This window comes from Momordica charantia (genome assembly GCF_013281855.1).
Source record: "Momordica charantia cultivar OHB3-1 chromosome 9 unlocalized genomic scaffold, Mcharantia_2.0 BLBB01000009.1, whole genome shotgun sequence".
Taxonomy (NCBI): Eukaryota; Viridiplantae; Streptophyta; class Magnoliopsida; order Cucurbitales; family Cucurbitaceae; genus Momordica; species Momordica charantia.
In genome coordinates, this window is record NW_028275167.1 from 4,039,568 (window position 1) to 4,056,166 (window position 16,599).

General features: G+C 36.8%; 2 protein-coding genes and 1 long non-coding RNA gene across 4 annotated transcripts; 1 reads left to right on the top strand and 2 right to left on the bottom strand.

The window, feature by feature from the left end:
• Window positions 1–368: 368 nt before the first annotated feature.
• LOC148208853 (uncharacterized) lies at window positions 369–6,623 on the bottom strand. Its single transcript, XR_015787126.1, has 3 exons — window positions 6,483–6,623; window positions 6,131–6,230; window positions 369–4,478 (listed from the first exon to the last, which is right to left on the bottom strand). It is a non-coding gene; the product is annotated as an uncharacterized LOC148208853 (long non-coding RNA).
• FRD3 (MATE efflux family protein) lies at window positions 1,878–7,955 on the top strand. 2 transcript variants are annotated; one of them, XM_022292075.2, is made up of 14 exons: window positions 1,878–1,969; window positions 3,475–3,545; window positions 3,798–3,939; window positions 4,231–4,736; window positions 4,841–5,013; window positions 5,099–5,234; window positions 5,331–5,427; window positions 5,539–5,639; window positions 5,738–5,901; window positions 6,035–6,106; window positions 6,348–6,464; window positions 6,563–6,658; window positions 6,738–6,859; window positions 7,641–7,955. In XM_022292075.2, exons 3-14 carry the CDS (start codon window positions 3,908–3,910, stop codon window positions 7,693–7,695), a joined length of 1,671 nt encoding a protein of 556 aa, XP_022147767.1. In that variant the 5' UTR covers window positions 1,878–1,969; window positions 3,475–3,545; window positions 3,798–3,907; the 3' UTR covers window positions 7,696–7,955. The 2 variants fall into 2 exon arrangements, with proteins under 2 accessions (XP_022147767.1, XP_022147762.1); XM_022292070.2 differs by lacking the exon at window positions 3,475–3,545 and having other exon boundaries at window positions 1,882–1,969.
• Window positions 7,956–8,055: 100 nt separating this feature from the next.
• On the bottom strand, window positions 8,056–16,011 carry LOC111016610 (cellulose synthase A catalytic subunit 3 [UDP-forming]). Its single transcript, XM_022292059.2, has 15 exons — window positions 15,609–16,011; window positions 15,353–15,418; window positions 14,906–15,101; window positions 14,467–14,675; window positions 14,270–14,381; window positions 13,969–14,167; window positions 13,596–13,862; window positions 12,807–13,152; window positions 12,577–12,714; window positions 11,948–12,073; window positions 11,633–11,845; window positions 10,983–11,250; window positions 10,682–10,884; window positions 9,035–9,385; window positions 8,056–8,773 (listed from the first exon to the last, which is right to left on the bottom strand). The coding sequence occupies exons 2-15, from the start codon at window positions 15,371–15,373 to the stop codon at window positions 8,189–8,191; spliced, it is 3,234 nt and encodes a 1,077-aa protein (XP_022147751.1). The 5' UTR covers window positions 15,374–15,418; window positions 15,609–16,011; the 3' UTR covers window positions 8,056–8,188.
• Between the last annotated feature and the right edge of the window lie 588 nt (window positions 16,012–16,599).

A 16,599-nucleotide genomic window follows, 5' to 3' on the forward strand; every position in this document is an offset into this window, starting at 1 on the left:
TTTCTTTTAAAATACTTTTCCCAGGCATGGGGGAAAAAGAGGAAACAATTTGTTATTTCATATAATACAATTATCAACAACAATTATATTAAAAACAGCACTTGAAATAAAGTAAATAAGATGGGCAGTGGGATTACCATGTCCAAGTTTTGATCTTTGGTTGCTTAATTGAAAATTATAAAATTTGCTGTGTATAAATATATATAATCCTAAATAGAAAATATGAATCAAGTTTTAAATTTACTTGTTGAGCTTTCAAGAGTAGACCAGTTTAATTTTTAGTAGTTTTTGTGATATGTATAAATCAATAATCATAATAATCATATTGTATTAGGGTAAAATTCGAGAGTAAATCTCACATGTTTAGATTCAAAAGGAACAATGACATACATTTAAATTCAAATAATCACATATCATATATTTACTAGAATAGAAATAATGTCTCACACGGATTAATAGGATCCTTTCCAGGAAAATTCAAAAGTAAATCACACATACGATCACGATCTGTAGTGGACAATATCCATATACTATTATTATATAGACGAAGATGAAGCGCCCATGCCCAACTAGCTTAGTCACGTGACTTGTCGATGAAACTTACCGGTGTTGAACAAAAAGGGTAGGACGTCAGTGTCATGAGAATGAAATTAGTACATAGTACTTTTTTTTTAGTTCAACACATGAAAGTAGAGATCAAACCTTCGACCTAATAGTTGTCTTATCCACTAAACTAGGCTCACAAAAATGACCTAATAGTTGTCTTATTTGCTCACAAAAATAAAGCAACAGATTTAGTTGCCCAAGCTAGATCAATAGTAGTAAGTAATTTTTCAATCTAGTTTCTGAGAACTCGAAGACACAGAATTACAATCTATAGAATATTTGATCATTTTCAAGTAGTAAAATGACACCAACTCCAAAAAATTTCAATATCTCAAGCTATAATTTTTGGATCTAATTTCTCAAGCTATATCAAATTCATTCATTTTTTCTTTGTTGGGAAAACTTGCAGAGCAGCTTTAATTTTTGGATCATTAAGGAAGACAGTAATGAAGATTGAAGAGAATAATGAAAAGATCTTAACTACTGTGTATATTTGTAGCTAACTTACCACATTTGTAGGCTCAGTTTGTTTTTCTCCTCCCATTAATCCAGTGCTATATACACCCACTTAACCCATAAAAAGTAGGTCATAAGAACAAGAATAATATATACACTCACATTCATTCATACATATCTATATATAAATATCTATATATAAATATAAAACAGGCGTGGGTATTGGAAATCCTATGTAGAACGCACATTTGACAAAAGAATTAAAAAGTTAAATATTAAATCTAGACTGCTACCTACTAATTTAAAGTCACTAATAAACCCTAATTCTTTTATTAACAAAATAGTGAACGAAAAAAATTATTCTATAGGACTAGCTACAATGTGCGGCCATCCCTATTAACCTTTAATATCCGTTAATAAACGTTGGATGTAGATTTTAAATCTTTATGTCAAATTTGAAATACATCTAATAATCTTTCTCATACATCTAACAAAGTAAAACTATCAATCATATTATTCAACGTCTCCTCCCAGAGAGATTTATGTGTACTATTGGTATCATAATAATATTAAATATAAGACAAATAGACAATCATGTCATTATAAAAAAAAAATGTATGAAACTAATACATGCAATATTACTTTAGTTTGAAGCTTTTGATCAATTGTAATGGTGGCATATCCACCACTGTCAAAAACCATTTAATTCAGAATGGCGTATGAATTTGGTCCCACTATCAAAAGCCATATATTTCTCTATCTAAAGAGTGAGGTGTGGGCGTATAAAAGGGAAGGAGAGGCTGAGTTTGTTTGGTGTACGAACAAAGGAAGTTGGTAGGGAAGAATAAGAGAGCTTTGGATCAGCTGTGTGATATCTTTGCTAAGTCAGGAGGAACTCAAAACAAAGGTCATTATTTATATATATATATATGTATATAAGTTCCTTTATTCATATTCCTATGTATGATCATGATAATTAGGCTCTCTTATATCACTATTTCATCCCTCCTCTTATACTTTTTGGACCTATAACACAATTGTTTACACATCTATGTGTTTATGTATGTGTATATACACACACACATATATATGGCGTGCATGAAACAGCACGCAAGTCCTTGGTGGCGTGGTTTCGTGTAATGTATGATTTTTGTGTTTTTTTGTGAAAATTTTGTTTGCTTTTTTATGAGATTAGTTGGGGTTTTGGACTATCTTTTTGTTCCCTGTGCAAATAAACAAATTGGTAATGTGTGATCATTTTGGAGTGTATTCTGTGTGTGGAGTATTCAGTTTTCTTTTTTGCAACCATTTTCTAAGGGTATTTGATGTTCATTTCGATATCACATAATGTGATTGACCACAGCCACAGGAGAATAATAAATTTATGTTCTGGTCATATAGTGAGGACAGAACCCAAATCAAAAACCTCGAGTTTTAACCAACTTTTAAGGCTCTTTCGACACATGGAAATTCTAAAACTTCTCATCTTCCTGACTCACGAATTCCCACCTGCTCAACAAATGCTACAAAAAAACTAAAATAAATAAATGAAAACTAACTCCTAATAATAAAACAAAAATTTGCATTGGGTTTTTCTTCAATATTTAGGTAAGGTTTTGGTCACATTAACTTTACATTAGAAAATTTAGGATCCGAGAGTTATTTGGTGTAGGAAACTTTAAGCACTCAGGCTCATCCCCATATAATAATAATAATTTTGTAATATCATGGCTGTTTTCTTTCATTCTTCTTGATCCACATAAATGAACAAAACTGTCAGAGTATGCTTAACAAGTTATAAAGTACGTTCACTAAAGGCCATATCCATGCAAATATTTATGGAGTTTAATCATTAAAAATTTATGGATTTCTTGGGTCCCATTTTTCCCTAGGAAATCTCTATAATCAAGGAGCAAAAATTCCACATTTTGAGGTTAACTGGGGAAGATTTCAGGCAAACTAACATTATTCAATTCGTAGGTAGCTAGGAAGGTTCTCCCCACAATAGTCCATCATGGAAGTACTTTATTTGCTTCTGTTTCTTCCTTGATTCGGTGTAAAAAATATTGTTAAACTGTCATCAGCAAGGGAAGGCAGATCTGGGGAGGGTTCCATATGCATGGAATGAACAAATACTGTTAATATTTCCATGTAAAATTCTAAAATCAGAATCACATTCCTTCTGATGTGTACTTCTCAAATAAAAGAATCAATATATTTATACATCTAGACATGAGTTGTTTATCAACTATTGTCACGTTTGAATTCCGATAAAACTGGTGTGTGTGTATGCGTGTATCATTGAAAGAACTGAGGGAGGTACTGTTAGCTAGAATACATCAAATAGTTCACTTATATTAGATCTCTTATAGCGTCTATCTTCCTTTCTTCTTAAACACGTCGATCTTCCAGCATATATGAGTCCTAGGGGCCAAATCTACATTTGACTCGTCTCATTCAGTTACTCCTTACTCCTGGAAAAGGTACCTCTCTCTTTCTCTCTCAATGCATGTGTTTCTATAAAACTTGTTTACGATACAAGTTTCTTCTGAGATTTCATTCTTTCGGCTGCGAAGATTGGTTTAAATACATGGTGTCAACTTCAAAGCTTTCAATATCACTGGCTATTTTCAGAATTTTGTGTTACTCCCTTTTACATTCAAAACTTTTAGCTGTTTAGAATGTGTATATGTACTTGCATCAAATGTGCTTACTAAAGCTTTCTGATCTTGTAGTTTGGCATTGGAATTCAACAACCTAGACCATTTTGAGCACTACAACACGGGCAGATCAGAACCAAAATCACAATCTTGATCTGACCACACAAGGCGGGATCAAGTCGAAGATGTCTGTTAATGTTTTCTTCAAAGACGCAAGGTGCCTTTTCATGTTCCAATCAACTCTCATCATAAAATGCCTGATGTTCAAACTTAACCTCAAAATCCCGATGTGATTCTTCCGAACATAACTTGTAATCCAGTTCATGTGGCTATTCACTGTGGTTGGTTCATACTATGCCACTTCCAAAAGTTTACCTTTTCCCCAGCTATGGACCATCCAATATACATTACTAGAGAATCTTTTCTGATCCCTCTTAAACTAATGACTAGTATGTTCTCTTCCCTCTTAAACTAATGACTAGTATGTTCAAATTGTTTATACATGTAGGCGTGTTTTCAAGCTTGACGCAATTGGTCGTGAGATACTGGGAATTGCACTGCCAGCTGCTCTTGCCGTTGCAGCTGATCCTGTAGCTTCTCTTATCGACACTGCTTTTGTTGGCCATATCGGACCTGTGGAACTTGCTGCAGTTGGAGTATCCATTGCTATATTCAATCAAGCTTCAAGGATTACCATATTCCCACTTGTAAGCATTACAACTTCTTTTGTCGCTGAGGAGGATACCATTGGCAAGGCTGGCACAAAAGCAGCAAAAGGTGACAAAGGTAAGTGTTTGGCTGATGATAACTCGGTGAAAGTTCATGTGGCTGAGGATCATGAACTTGAGGACGAAGAAAAACTTGCACCCAAACAAGACTCTGTCAACTTAAATCACGAGCTAACAGGGAATAATGTCACCATAGAACAAGGTGCAGAAAAAGAAAACAACGAGAGCTCTTCAACAAAAAAGGAAACAAAAGAATTGGTGCCTAATGGTGCTCCTCCGGGAAGAGGTAAAGAAAAACTTGATGTATAGAATTTGGAGATTATAATAATTTCAAATATAAAATATTTCCTAGGTAATTAAACTCCGAGTTTTTTTTTTTTTTTTTGCTAGATTTGAGTTTAAACATAAGCAAGTCAACCCCTGATAAGTCCAAAAAGAAGGAGAAGAAGCAAATTGCATCAGCATCAACAGCTTTGATATTTGGCTCAATTCTGGGTCTCATGCAAGCCATATTCCTTGTATTTGGAGCCAAATTTTTACTGAATCTAATGGGTGTAAAAGATGTAAGTGCTCCTTGTAACTTAAAATGAAGCCCGATTTTAGATCAAATGTCTTCAACCTCTGATATTGTGGTACTTCAACAAACAGGATTCACCCATGTTTGCCCCTGCTCACAAGTACTTGACATTAAGATCACTTGGTGCTCCTGCTGTTCTTCTGTCATTGGCCATGCAAGGGATCTTTAGAGGGTTCAAGGATACGAAAACTCCTCTTTACGTCATTGGTAGGTCTTACGTTTCCCCTTTCCTCCATATATGATTGGAACTAATATATCAACTTCATTTGACTAGCAACCATTTGTTCATTTGTCTCCATATAGTTTTTGGATATACTGTAAACATCATGCTGGACCCCATTCTCATCTTTGTGTGCCGTTGGGGGGTCAAAGGTGCAGCTGCTGCGCATGTTATTTCTCAGTAAGATTCAACTGCCATACTCGCACTTCTAGAAACTTGCTTCAAAATGGCATAAAACTTATGTCTTGATGTTCCAGAAAGTTTCTCTGAGACTTACTTAAACCCTTTCAGGTACTTGATTGTGCTGATTCTCTTCTGGAGACTGGTGCAAAAAGTCAATCTCATGCCTCCAAGTCTTAAAGATCTCCAATTTGGTCGATTTCTTAAAAATGGTAAAAAAATGTTCCCAAACAATTCTTAGTTTTCCACACCATATGTGATGACTCGATAAACCAATATCTTTTACTGAACTTTGAATGGATGGGAGCAGGAGGTCTGCTGCTGGCAAGAGTTGTAGCAGTAACATTTTGTGTGACTCTAGCAGCATCACTAGCTGCAAGGCTGGGTTCAACACCTATGGCTGCATTCCAAACTTGTTTGCAAGTCTGGATGACGTCTTCTTTACTTTCTGATGGTTTAGCAGTAGCTGGACAGGTGAAGAGACAAATCTAATTCCCCCTCAACTTCAAAACTTCCTTTCTAAGTGAAAATCTATGGATGTTTGGGAAAAAAAAAAACTCCTAGTTATCGTTTTCATGGTATATGATTTTTTCTCTTGTTCTTTTAGGCAATTCTAGCCTGTGCATTTGCAGAGAAAGACTATGACAAGACAACAGCAACAGCTACCAGAGTATTGCAGGTAAGAAATAAATTAAAAACTTACAAATTCGAAAGAATTCTCTTACTGCTTCAAAAGATAACACAGAACCAAGTTTGCAGAGATCTTGAGCTACCACGCGCTTGCATAACAAAATCTTCATCATCTAAAATCAAAATGAATTGATTACTTTATACAGTCACATTCAAAATACCATGATCATCTATCAGAATTCATTCTAAACTCAGTTCCTCTAATCAACCTAAAACATTTACTTCAACAGATGAGCTTTATTCTAGGTGTTGGACTGGCTATAGTCGTCGGAATCGGAATGTTCTTCGGAGCAGGAATATTTTCGAGAGACATTCATGTGCAGCACCTCATACATTTAGGAATTCCGGTAAATAAAAAAACGTACCTGTTCTTCCTCCTTCCAATTCCATTTCCATCTATGAACTCATCTGATTCTCCATTTTTTTTCCTCTGGAAACTCACCAGTTCATCGCAGCTACACAGCCGCTAAACTCACTGGCGTTTGTGTTCGACGGAGTGAATTTTGGAGCGTCTGATTTTGCGTACTCCGCATACTCATTGGCAAGTTCTACACGATCATCCTTCTCCTGTTTGTGAAAATTCCTCAATCGTAACTCAGTTTGCTTGCCATTTTCTTCAGGTTCTGGTGTCGATTGTGAGCGTGATTTCTCTGTTCCTTCTCTCCAAAAGCAATGGCTTCATTGGGATTTGGACTGCTCTCACAATCTATATGTTTCTGCGAACTTTTGTTGGTGTTTGGAGGTATTCTTTGTTGTCACTGTCGATAAATTACAAAAAAGCAAAATAATTATATATTCTTTGCTCCAATTTTTCATTTTTAATTCATCTTAATACTTTTAAATATTTAATGAAAAAATATCGTAAAAACTTTTCTAGGGGATTTTACGATTTGGAGAGAAATACAAAATATAGAATTTAATAAAAATAATGAGTTGTCCAACCTTCGATAATTGACCACAAGAAATAGGGATTGAGAATCTAAGTATTTTCTATATTTTATTTTGGTATTTATGAGGCTGGAGCTCTCAATTTTATATTTGAATTATGATATAAGAAAAAACATATTTTAAGATTGGTTTCAAAAGAAAATTGTATCTTATGATTTAAATTTTATTTTGCTTCATAATCTTCTAGAATGATTGTATTTTGAGTATTTATACTTTTAAATGTTTTATCCTTGACGTCATATGCTCTTATTTTCAATTTTTCGTCATGAAACTTTAATGTTAAATGCATATTACAAAAATTTAAGGATGGTAACTAAAATGGGTTGTTACGTGAGATTTAGAAATCAAAATAACATTATATATTAATTTCAATATTAAAAATAAAAAAGAATGACCAAACAACAAAAAGTGAAGAGAAAAAATAGTTATTTTTAAACGTATAATAAAAGTCGCTAAAAATAGTCACCGAATAAGTTTTAAATATCTAAAATCCGACAATGAATGATCGTGTTAGAATGTAGCTTTATTAGTACCGCGACTTTTTAGCCAAAAATAAAATATTTATAACATTGCAGGATGGGCACGAGAACAGGACCTTGGCGTTACCTCAGGACCCAAAGGCTTCCCTAAGCTCACTACATTTTGCAGCTTCACATAAAAGTCATACTTATTATTTATAGTTTTATACACTCACTTTATATTTAAAAAAAATTGGTGTTATCTTTCCAATTTTGTATCATTATCTTGGTTGGACTTGGACCCTATAATGTTGCTTTTTCTTTTTTCTTTTCAATTTCTCTTTTCTTGGTATTATGTAACATTATGATTATGTATAATATTTGACTGGATATTCCTTTTTATATAATCTGATTTTTTGTTTGCATTCTTAAGTCCGTAATTCTTTTTTTTAAAGACTAAATTCAATGATTGATTATATTTTTCTTTGCATTAGCACTTTCAAGCCATTATCTCCATTAATGAATGGCCTAATACGCACAACAGGAAAATATCATTACACCCATTTTTCTTACAACCTCGTATTCATTATAGACATGTATACCTTAAATAAATAAAGCAAGTTTCCCAAATGTTTTTACTCGGCACCATCTAAGGTAAAACTAGTCTAGCAGTTGATTCCACACTCCTCGACGTCGGGCCCCGTGACTGATGTAGTGAACGGATCGATCCTCACCCATAGTAACGAGAAAATGGAAGCGAGAAGAATCGACCACACGACGACGATGGTGGGCGTTCTGTTTTGGCGACCCATCAAACCTTTCAAGAATGGGTAGAGGTGAATGATCACCCAAAAGGCGAAGAATAGCTTGCCAAACAGCGGTCCCCATGATTGGTACCCGCTGTTGATTGCATAAGATATCCCGGCTACGACCCCGACCAAGTTTACTATGAGGAGGGTTGTTGGTGGGATGAGAAGAGTCGTCCATTTGAACAGGTAAAGCTCGGCAAAGTCCCCGTCTTCATCCGATGCCTTGGACGTGACCGTGAAGTTGGTGTCGATTCCAGCAAGAACCTTGAGCAGCCCTTGGAAAACTGCAAACAGGTGAGCTGAAACACCACCAATGACCCAAAATTGTTCGTTTCTCCACCACTCGTCGATCCCAACCCCGCTCCATCTCATCTCGAGAATGCCAGTTGCGAAAATGGAGAGGAAGAGGGATATAAACCATATACTTGCAATGTTACTAATCTGCAAACACATTGAACCAACAGTTACAGACTCATTACACGATATTGGCTTCGTTGCATTATGAACATATAAAAAGATAGGTTAGATTATAAGTTTAGTCCCTAAACTTTCAACTTTGTGTTTAATATATTCCTGATTCATTAAGAATTTTTTTAAACCATGAATCTATTAGATACGACACAGGTATAGCTCAACTAAAAGCAAGTTATAATTTAGCGAAAATGATACATAAAAATACATTTTTTGGGTCATACATCGTACCTGGGGAATGATGAACTTGTTCGTGAGCAGACACACGGCGGGTAAGGTACAATACATGAGAAGAGGAACAGCAGTGATGGGATAAATCGTCGTGTTCACGTACGCAAACCTTTCGAGCCATTTGAGGCGCCCGCCATAGCCATACCAGATAGGGCAATGCCTACTGAGAAGAATCTCCACAGACCCGAGAGCCCACCGGAGCACTTGGTTCAATCGATCCGAAAGATTGATCGGCGCAGACCCTTTAAAGGCGGGTCGCTTCGGGTTGCAGTAAATCGATCGCCAACCACGAGCATGCATTTTGAACCCAGTAAGGATATCTTCAGTGACAGACCCATAAATCCATCCAATCTGCACACACCAAACACCAAAAGTACATTTTAAATAAGAACATGGTTGTTTTTGGTGAACTTTTCATAATAATGAAAATATGAAAAGAGAGAAATTATTAGGGTAGAAGAATTATTTTTTAAATAAGAACATGGTTCTGGCAAACACAACACCTTTTAGAAGAATTATAAATTTAAAAATTCTAGGGTGTTTGATGATAAGTAAGAACACTTTTTAAAATACTAGACTGGTTTAAAAACCTTTCTTAGAAATGATTGTGCAAAACATGGTTTATAATTTAAGCACTTGCCAGATGATAATAAAAGAATAATAAATAATAATACTAATTAAAAAAAAAATTAAATGTAATTCAATAGAAAGATAGGTCAAACTCCTCATATATATTATAATTTCTAATGTTGGGGTATGTTATGAGATAAAAAACAACAAACAAAGGGCCGTACCAAGCCAAGAGAAACAACCCACTAAGGTCGAGCCGGGCCGAGTAGGGCTTGGTTCCGACCCCTACTTGGTGCCGAGCCCCGTCCTTTCTCCCCAATTGCTACTGGAGGTGTCCTGGCCCATAGACCCACACGTGTCATGACCTAGGGTTGGCATTCGTGAAACCGAAGATAACTAGGGGGTCACCCCTTGAAGGTAAGCTGAATTACACTTACACTTCAAGTACCTTCCTTGCTTATAGCTAACTTAGGCATCGAAGCCCAACTCGTTTATGGTTGTTCGGTTTTGCAGATATTCGATCCCTTAATAATCAAGTTTGGTACACATTTTTGGAGAGAAACGGTCAATCAAAATTCAAGCATCAACAAGATATTTCTTTAATTTAGTCCTGTTGTTCCAAATGTTTTATATTAATTTGTCACATTTTAATATTTTTTAATTGATGATATAATATTGAAGAAGTTGACAAGAATTCGAAGAATGAACCACACCACCTTAAAAAGGAAAAGAAAAATAGAAGACGACCAATTTTGGCTGAGTAATCTAATATTTTAATATTTTGAGGTGCCTTAATTTATTTTCAAATTCTTTTTATCCAACTCGCCGAGGATCATGACATATAAGTTAATCTATCGGACCTTCACAAAATTGAAAAGAAAAAAGAAAACTTTTTTTTTTGTTAAAATGTATTTATAAATTATTATATGTAAAAATAGATTATTAAAAGTTTTTCTCGGCAGGGACTAAATTGTAAATGGTTAATAAACTACGGAGTTTTGTAACCTTATTTTTCAAATGAGAAACCGAGCTTCTATGGAAAACAAAAAATGCATCAGAATTGAGTAGTGGACAAACCTCAGATCCCCAGTCAGTTTTGTCTTCATACCCGCAGCTGATGACATGAATAGCCTCCTTCAGAAGAGACTCCGGCGTCGCCGACTGCGGAACGCCGCCGTTTTCCATAAGCGTCGACGCAACGAACACGGCGGATTGCCCGAACCTCTGCTCCAGAGTCATTTGCGACATCAGCAGCGATTTCTCATCGTCAAATCCGGCTCCTGTTCATCAACAAAATCCCCCCAATTCCCAAAATCGATCAAATCAAAATAGTTTCAAAAATTCTCCAATCAAGGGTTGTAATTGGTAATCTGTATACCTTCAACCACTTCCTCAATGTCGTCGAGATTGAAAATGGGGACTGTCGGGTCGACAACATGGGTGTTGGATTTCTTCCTGTCGGGGCTCTTTTTGCTCGATTTTGATTTCTTCTTTCTGGATCCGCCGCAGAGCGATGACAGAAGCCCTGGCTTCCGATTCTTGGGCTTGTGAGGAGGTTCGTAACCGTACAGTGCGGTTCTGTTGAAGACGCATCCAGTGCCCACGTAAACTGGGCCTTGAATCCCATCCAAACCTCTCAAATTTATCTGAGATCATCGAAAACAAGACAACAATCAACATCCAAAATGGACTCTTTTACTAACGAAACGGTTATCAAACAGGATCGAGCAGACAACTTACGTCGAAGAAAACTGTATTAGGAAACAATGAGCATTCAAAATGAACTCTTTTACCAAAAGAACGGTTATCAAACAGGACAGAGCAAACAACTTACATCGAAGAAAACTGTATTAGGGAACAATGAGCATTCAAAATGGACCCTTTTACGAACGAAACGATTATCAAACAGGCAAGCAGACAACTTACGTCGAAGAAAACTGTATTATGAAACAAGGGAGCAATGTGCATTCAAAATGGACTCTTTTACAAACGAAACCGTTATCAAACAGGATGGAGCAGACAACTTACGTCAAAGAAAACGGTATTCCGGTTGGCATACCGGTCGTTCTTGTCAATGCCATCAAATCTTTGGGGAAACTGAACATAACAGACGAATTTTCCGAGGTTGGGATCCATCATGAAACACATTGCTTCTCTCAGGGCCTTGCTGTTGTTTATGTAATGATCACAGTCGAGATTCAACAGGAACGGGCCATTGGTAAGAACAGCAGAAACCCGAACCTGTCATGTCAGTGTTTGATAAATTACTTTATGGTGATGGGCAAAAAACAAGAGAAAAAAGATGTCTTTCTTGTAAATTTGTTGTGATTGTTTAGGACTTACAAGTGCATTCATGGCACCGGCTTTCTTGTGATGTTGGAATCCAGGACGCTTTTCACGAGATACGTATACAAGACGAGGCAACTCGTTGCCTTCGGAATCTAATCCGCCATTTTGGCCTAAGAAAACCTGCAAATAGATGCCATACAAGGTTACCTGATAAGTTCTTAAGGCTCCGTAAAATAACGGTTGCAGATTTATTTTTCTGTTTATGAAAATTATGCTTACTTCCTCGCTATTTCTTTAATATGCTATTCGCTTCTTCATTAAAACAACATTTGAATTAGTAGCCAAATTTCAAAAACAGATACAAAGGACAAAAAAACGTGGGTCAAAAGTAAATAGCAAAGCAAAGAAATACAGAGGTTAAAGTAGTACTTATTAACTAAATTTTCGAAAACAAAAAACCAAAAACAACACGGCTATCAAATCGGCCAAAACTTTTAAAAGATTGGTGTTTAATAGTTCTTAAACTCTCAATTTTGTATTCAATAGGTCTTTAAACTTTAGGAGGTGTCTTATAAATCAAGAATCTACTAAACACAAAATAGAAAGTCTATAAACTTATTTGTAGATACTTTTAAAACTCAGAGACCTATCAAACACAATTTATTTACATATTAAGAGATTACTTGGATCATCCCGGGATGGTCTCTAGTGTTATTTCCAGGCCACGGAGTTCCATCTTGCATGATCCACCCTTCTTCAGGGACCTTCTGTGCCTTTGACACCAGACCATTGATGCGAACCTTAAACTCCTCGTATTCTCTCTGCAATAAATTAAATTGGGGGCCAACAAAATTACTGCCTTCGTTAGGATTTTGGTTGTTAATTACTTTCCTTTTTGAGTTTAAGGTAGTACCTTCATTGCCCTTCGATCTTTGACAAATGATGGACGGACTTTATCCTTCAAGTAATCGATTTTCTGCGCGAAGTACCATTCGGGGGCCCGAGGCTCGATGTTGTATCTCTTGCAGAAAGGCACCCATGACCTTGCAAACTCCGACGTCTCGGACAATGCTTCGAATGTCAACATGGCAGCTCCATCGTCAGAGACGTAGCACGAGACCTTGTCAACCGGGTAGTCGACAGCGAGAATCGATAGCACAGTATTGGCTGTGACAAGAGGAGGCTCCTTCAGTGGGTCAACAGTACTCACAAAAATGTCTACAGCAGCAAGTTGTGATGATTCTCCTTCCCTGTCGTACCTATTATCAAGGGTACAAATTTCATTAGGCGTTAAATTACAAATTTAGTGCATCGGGTCTATTAGATTCTTGAATTTTAAAAAGTATTTGATAGGTCACTGAACTCTTAACTTGTGTCTAATAGATTCTTGGACTTTAAAACATTGTCTAACAGGTCCATGAATTTTTTAAAAAAAAAAGTCAAAATGGTACACTCCCTATTAGATTCAAGAGTAATTAGACATTTTAAAGTTCAGAGATCTATTAGACACAAAATTAAAAGTTTAACACCGTATTCGTTCCCGTTCGGGGACTATTTAGCAACTAAACTTTCCTTAAATTCAAAACAATTTTTAGACCAGGAAAAAATATGGCTCATGCATTTGTTCTGGTAACAACACAAATTTAACTGCTCAGATTAAGAAATTGAATGTAAATAGACTAGAAATGCAACCTTTTCGTACCTTAATGCAAGCCGATCGAGATATGTCTCACGGTTTACAGGAAGCCACTTCGGGAACTGATCTAATATCCAGGATATAGCAAACCAGATCTCACATATAACAGATATCAGCCATAGAGCGTATGCATTGCGCACCGGATTTGTTATTCGGTAATGCAAGAAAAAGCAAAGAATCACAAGCCGCAGAACAATCACCATTCGATAAGGGTTTATCCTAGACGATGGAACCGAAACCTTTCTTGAGAGAGGCTGGCGAGCTTCATCGTTTCTGCAAGCGAAACGAGTTTACATGAAAAGCATACCTCTTTCAGATTAGACTCTAGGAAACAAAAGTTACAAATAATTGGATATCAAGGGAAAAAAAGAAAACTCACAATAAGGAGTCATCAACAAGCACATCTGTGCAGGCATCAATATCTCCATTACCCCTTTCAGATGCAGCATGGGCTGTGCTCATTGGAACAGCATTCCTCTCCTGTTTCATCTTCCAGCCGTCAACTCTCTCTTTCCAAGCTACATTCCCGAGCCCCGATGAATTATACTCTTTTACGGGGTCCACGCCTCGCACATTAGCTGTACAAAAGTCGCAACCAAGAATTTCCAAGGTCATGTATGATAAGTACACCTAAGAACATGGACAGATATTATGTAGCAGAAGAAAGCGCGAAATTTTACGTGATTGGTTAATATCAGCTGCATAAGGAAGAGAATATATTTTCCCACGAGGATGTCCGGGAGATGCCATCGAATGATGCTCGGGTGACGCAGCTGAGAGTTCTCCAGAAACCTAAAGGTCCATAGAACTCAAGAAATTGGCTCTACTTGCTTTGGTGCAAAAGAAAAAAGAGTATTGCCATAAGTTATTGAACTACCTCCTGCCCATTGGTGAGCAAGGGAATGTGATTTATGGAAACTTCTTTGTCGTAATTCGGAGGCTGCTCGTATGCCATCTGCCAGCTCATCATACGCTCCGCAATCTTCTGCTTCTGTTTCTGACTTTCAGAAATGTAATTCAAATCAATGGCATCGTCGTCGTCATCAAGCTCAGCATCCTCTTCATCACCAAGAACAGCAGGACTTCCTATACAAAAGCAAGTGGAAAAGGGCAATGTGAACAAGTTTGTTATATTCATTATTCATAAAGAAAACAACAGACTATCCAACATTTTTATCACAAAGGGAACTTGAATTCATGCTTCCACGACCCAGTAGTCGAGCAACCAGAACATTTCATTCATGATTTTCATCAAAATTGTACTTAATATGATGAGAGAAACAATAAGTTGGGCAAAAAACCAACGTAACACCAACCTTTGTGCCTCTTGTATCGGCTTTTGCACTGAGGACAAGACTGATTCCCATCTTTTCTCTCGTACTCATAGCACGGTCTACAGACAGGAAATGTGCAAACATCACAGGCAGCGAACAGTTCACCATCGACAGTCTTCCCGACATTGTCTCCACAGATTTGACAGGCATGGGGGCCCATGTTCTTCATAACCTTTGCCTGTGTTTAAATGAGCATCAATGAAGAATACAGGAAGTTGATTAAACTGACATCTGAGAATTTCAACCATGAAGTGAGAAAGTCTAAAAAGCAGATAATCAAGGCCTCGTTTGTTAACCATTTGGTTCTTCAAAATTAAGCTAACAAACACAACTTCTATTGTACTAAAGAGAGGGGCATGAGAGAAATTTTCTCTCCTCTTTCCCATGCTTTTTCCCACCAACCAAACAAGTTTTTTTCCCATAACTCACCGCAGATTCTCCAGGTTCCATGGCAGCTACTCTTCTTTGAGAAGCAGAACAACAGACAACTTTGTCCTGGAGCAAAAGAATCAGTGTAAATCAGTGGCATTCTTCAGCTCAGAAACTAAGAACACCGTATAACAGACCAACCCCACATCCTCAAATAACCAAAAAAAGCCGCTAATGAATAACATTCCCCCAAACCCCCTTTTGAGAGACAAAAAAACAGAGTCCCTAAAAAGCAAAAACAGAGTCAAGCACTCACCTCTCAACGATTCCGAGCAAAATCAACCGACGAATCGGGCAGAGAAAACGACGAATCGAATATAGAAACAGGCATTTAATCGAAAGTGGAGTAATGGGCGGAGAACCCAGAATCTTTCCCTCTCTATTTCAAGAGTCAATAAGAGTAGTAGCTATACAGCTGTAAACCAGGGCATAAGTTGCAGACAGAGAGAAAACTGCTATACGAAAGAGACAGAACAAGTGGGGGCAAGACCGGCTACCGAGAAACGGGCCGGCGGCGAATGCCCTCCGCCGTGAGGGGGGGGGCAGGCGGCGAGGTAAGACGGAGAAGATTACAGGTCACGCGCGGCGCGGGTGGAGATGATTCTGCTCTACTAGTGGGTTTGAATTTGAAAGAGTGGCCTCTTCAAAATCCAATCATTCTTCGATAAATTAAAAATTAATAAAAGAAAAAAATATTTGTTTTAGGGGAAGAGGAATTGAAAAGAACAAATCAATGTCTTTTAAGAATGTGGGGTCGAGATGTCTGATATTTTTTGTTTTTGGAACCCAAAAACCAGCTGTTTGGAAGTGACAGTAGATGACAGGGTCGGTCGCCTTGAAAGTAGAAACCCAAAACGCCACGTCATTGATTTTGGAAGGAAAAAGAGCCAGCTGGTTGTATCAAATTACAAATTTACCCTTCCTTTTAAAGAAAATTTGGATGAATTAAATATTATATAAAATACTAAATTTCATGATATTAGATTGTATTTTTTTTACACTAGAGTTGGGAATCCAACTCACGATCTCTCCATTGGAGAATGCGATGAAAGAGGAGATTTCTACCATACCAATTAGTATTGAGATATACTCGTTGGGACGCAAATTTTATGATATGTTTGACATTTCTAAAGACATTTTAAGGGTGAATTAATATTAATATAGTATTGCTAAATATACGTAATATTAATTAATGATGCTATATATTTATTTATAGATTGTACAATGTTTATTTGTCAATTTAAATA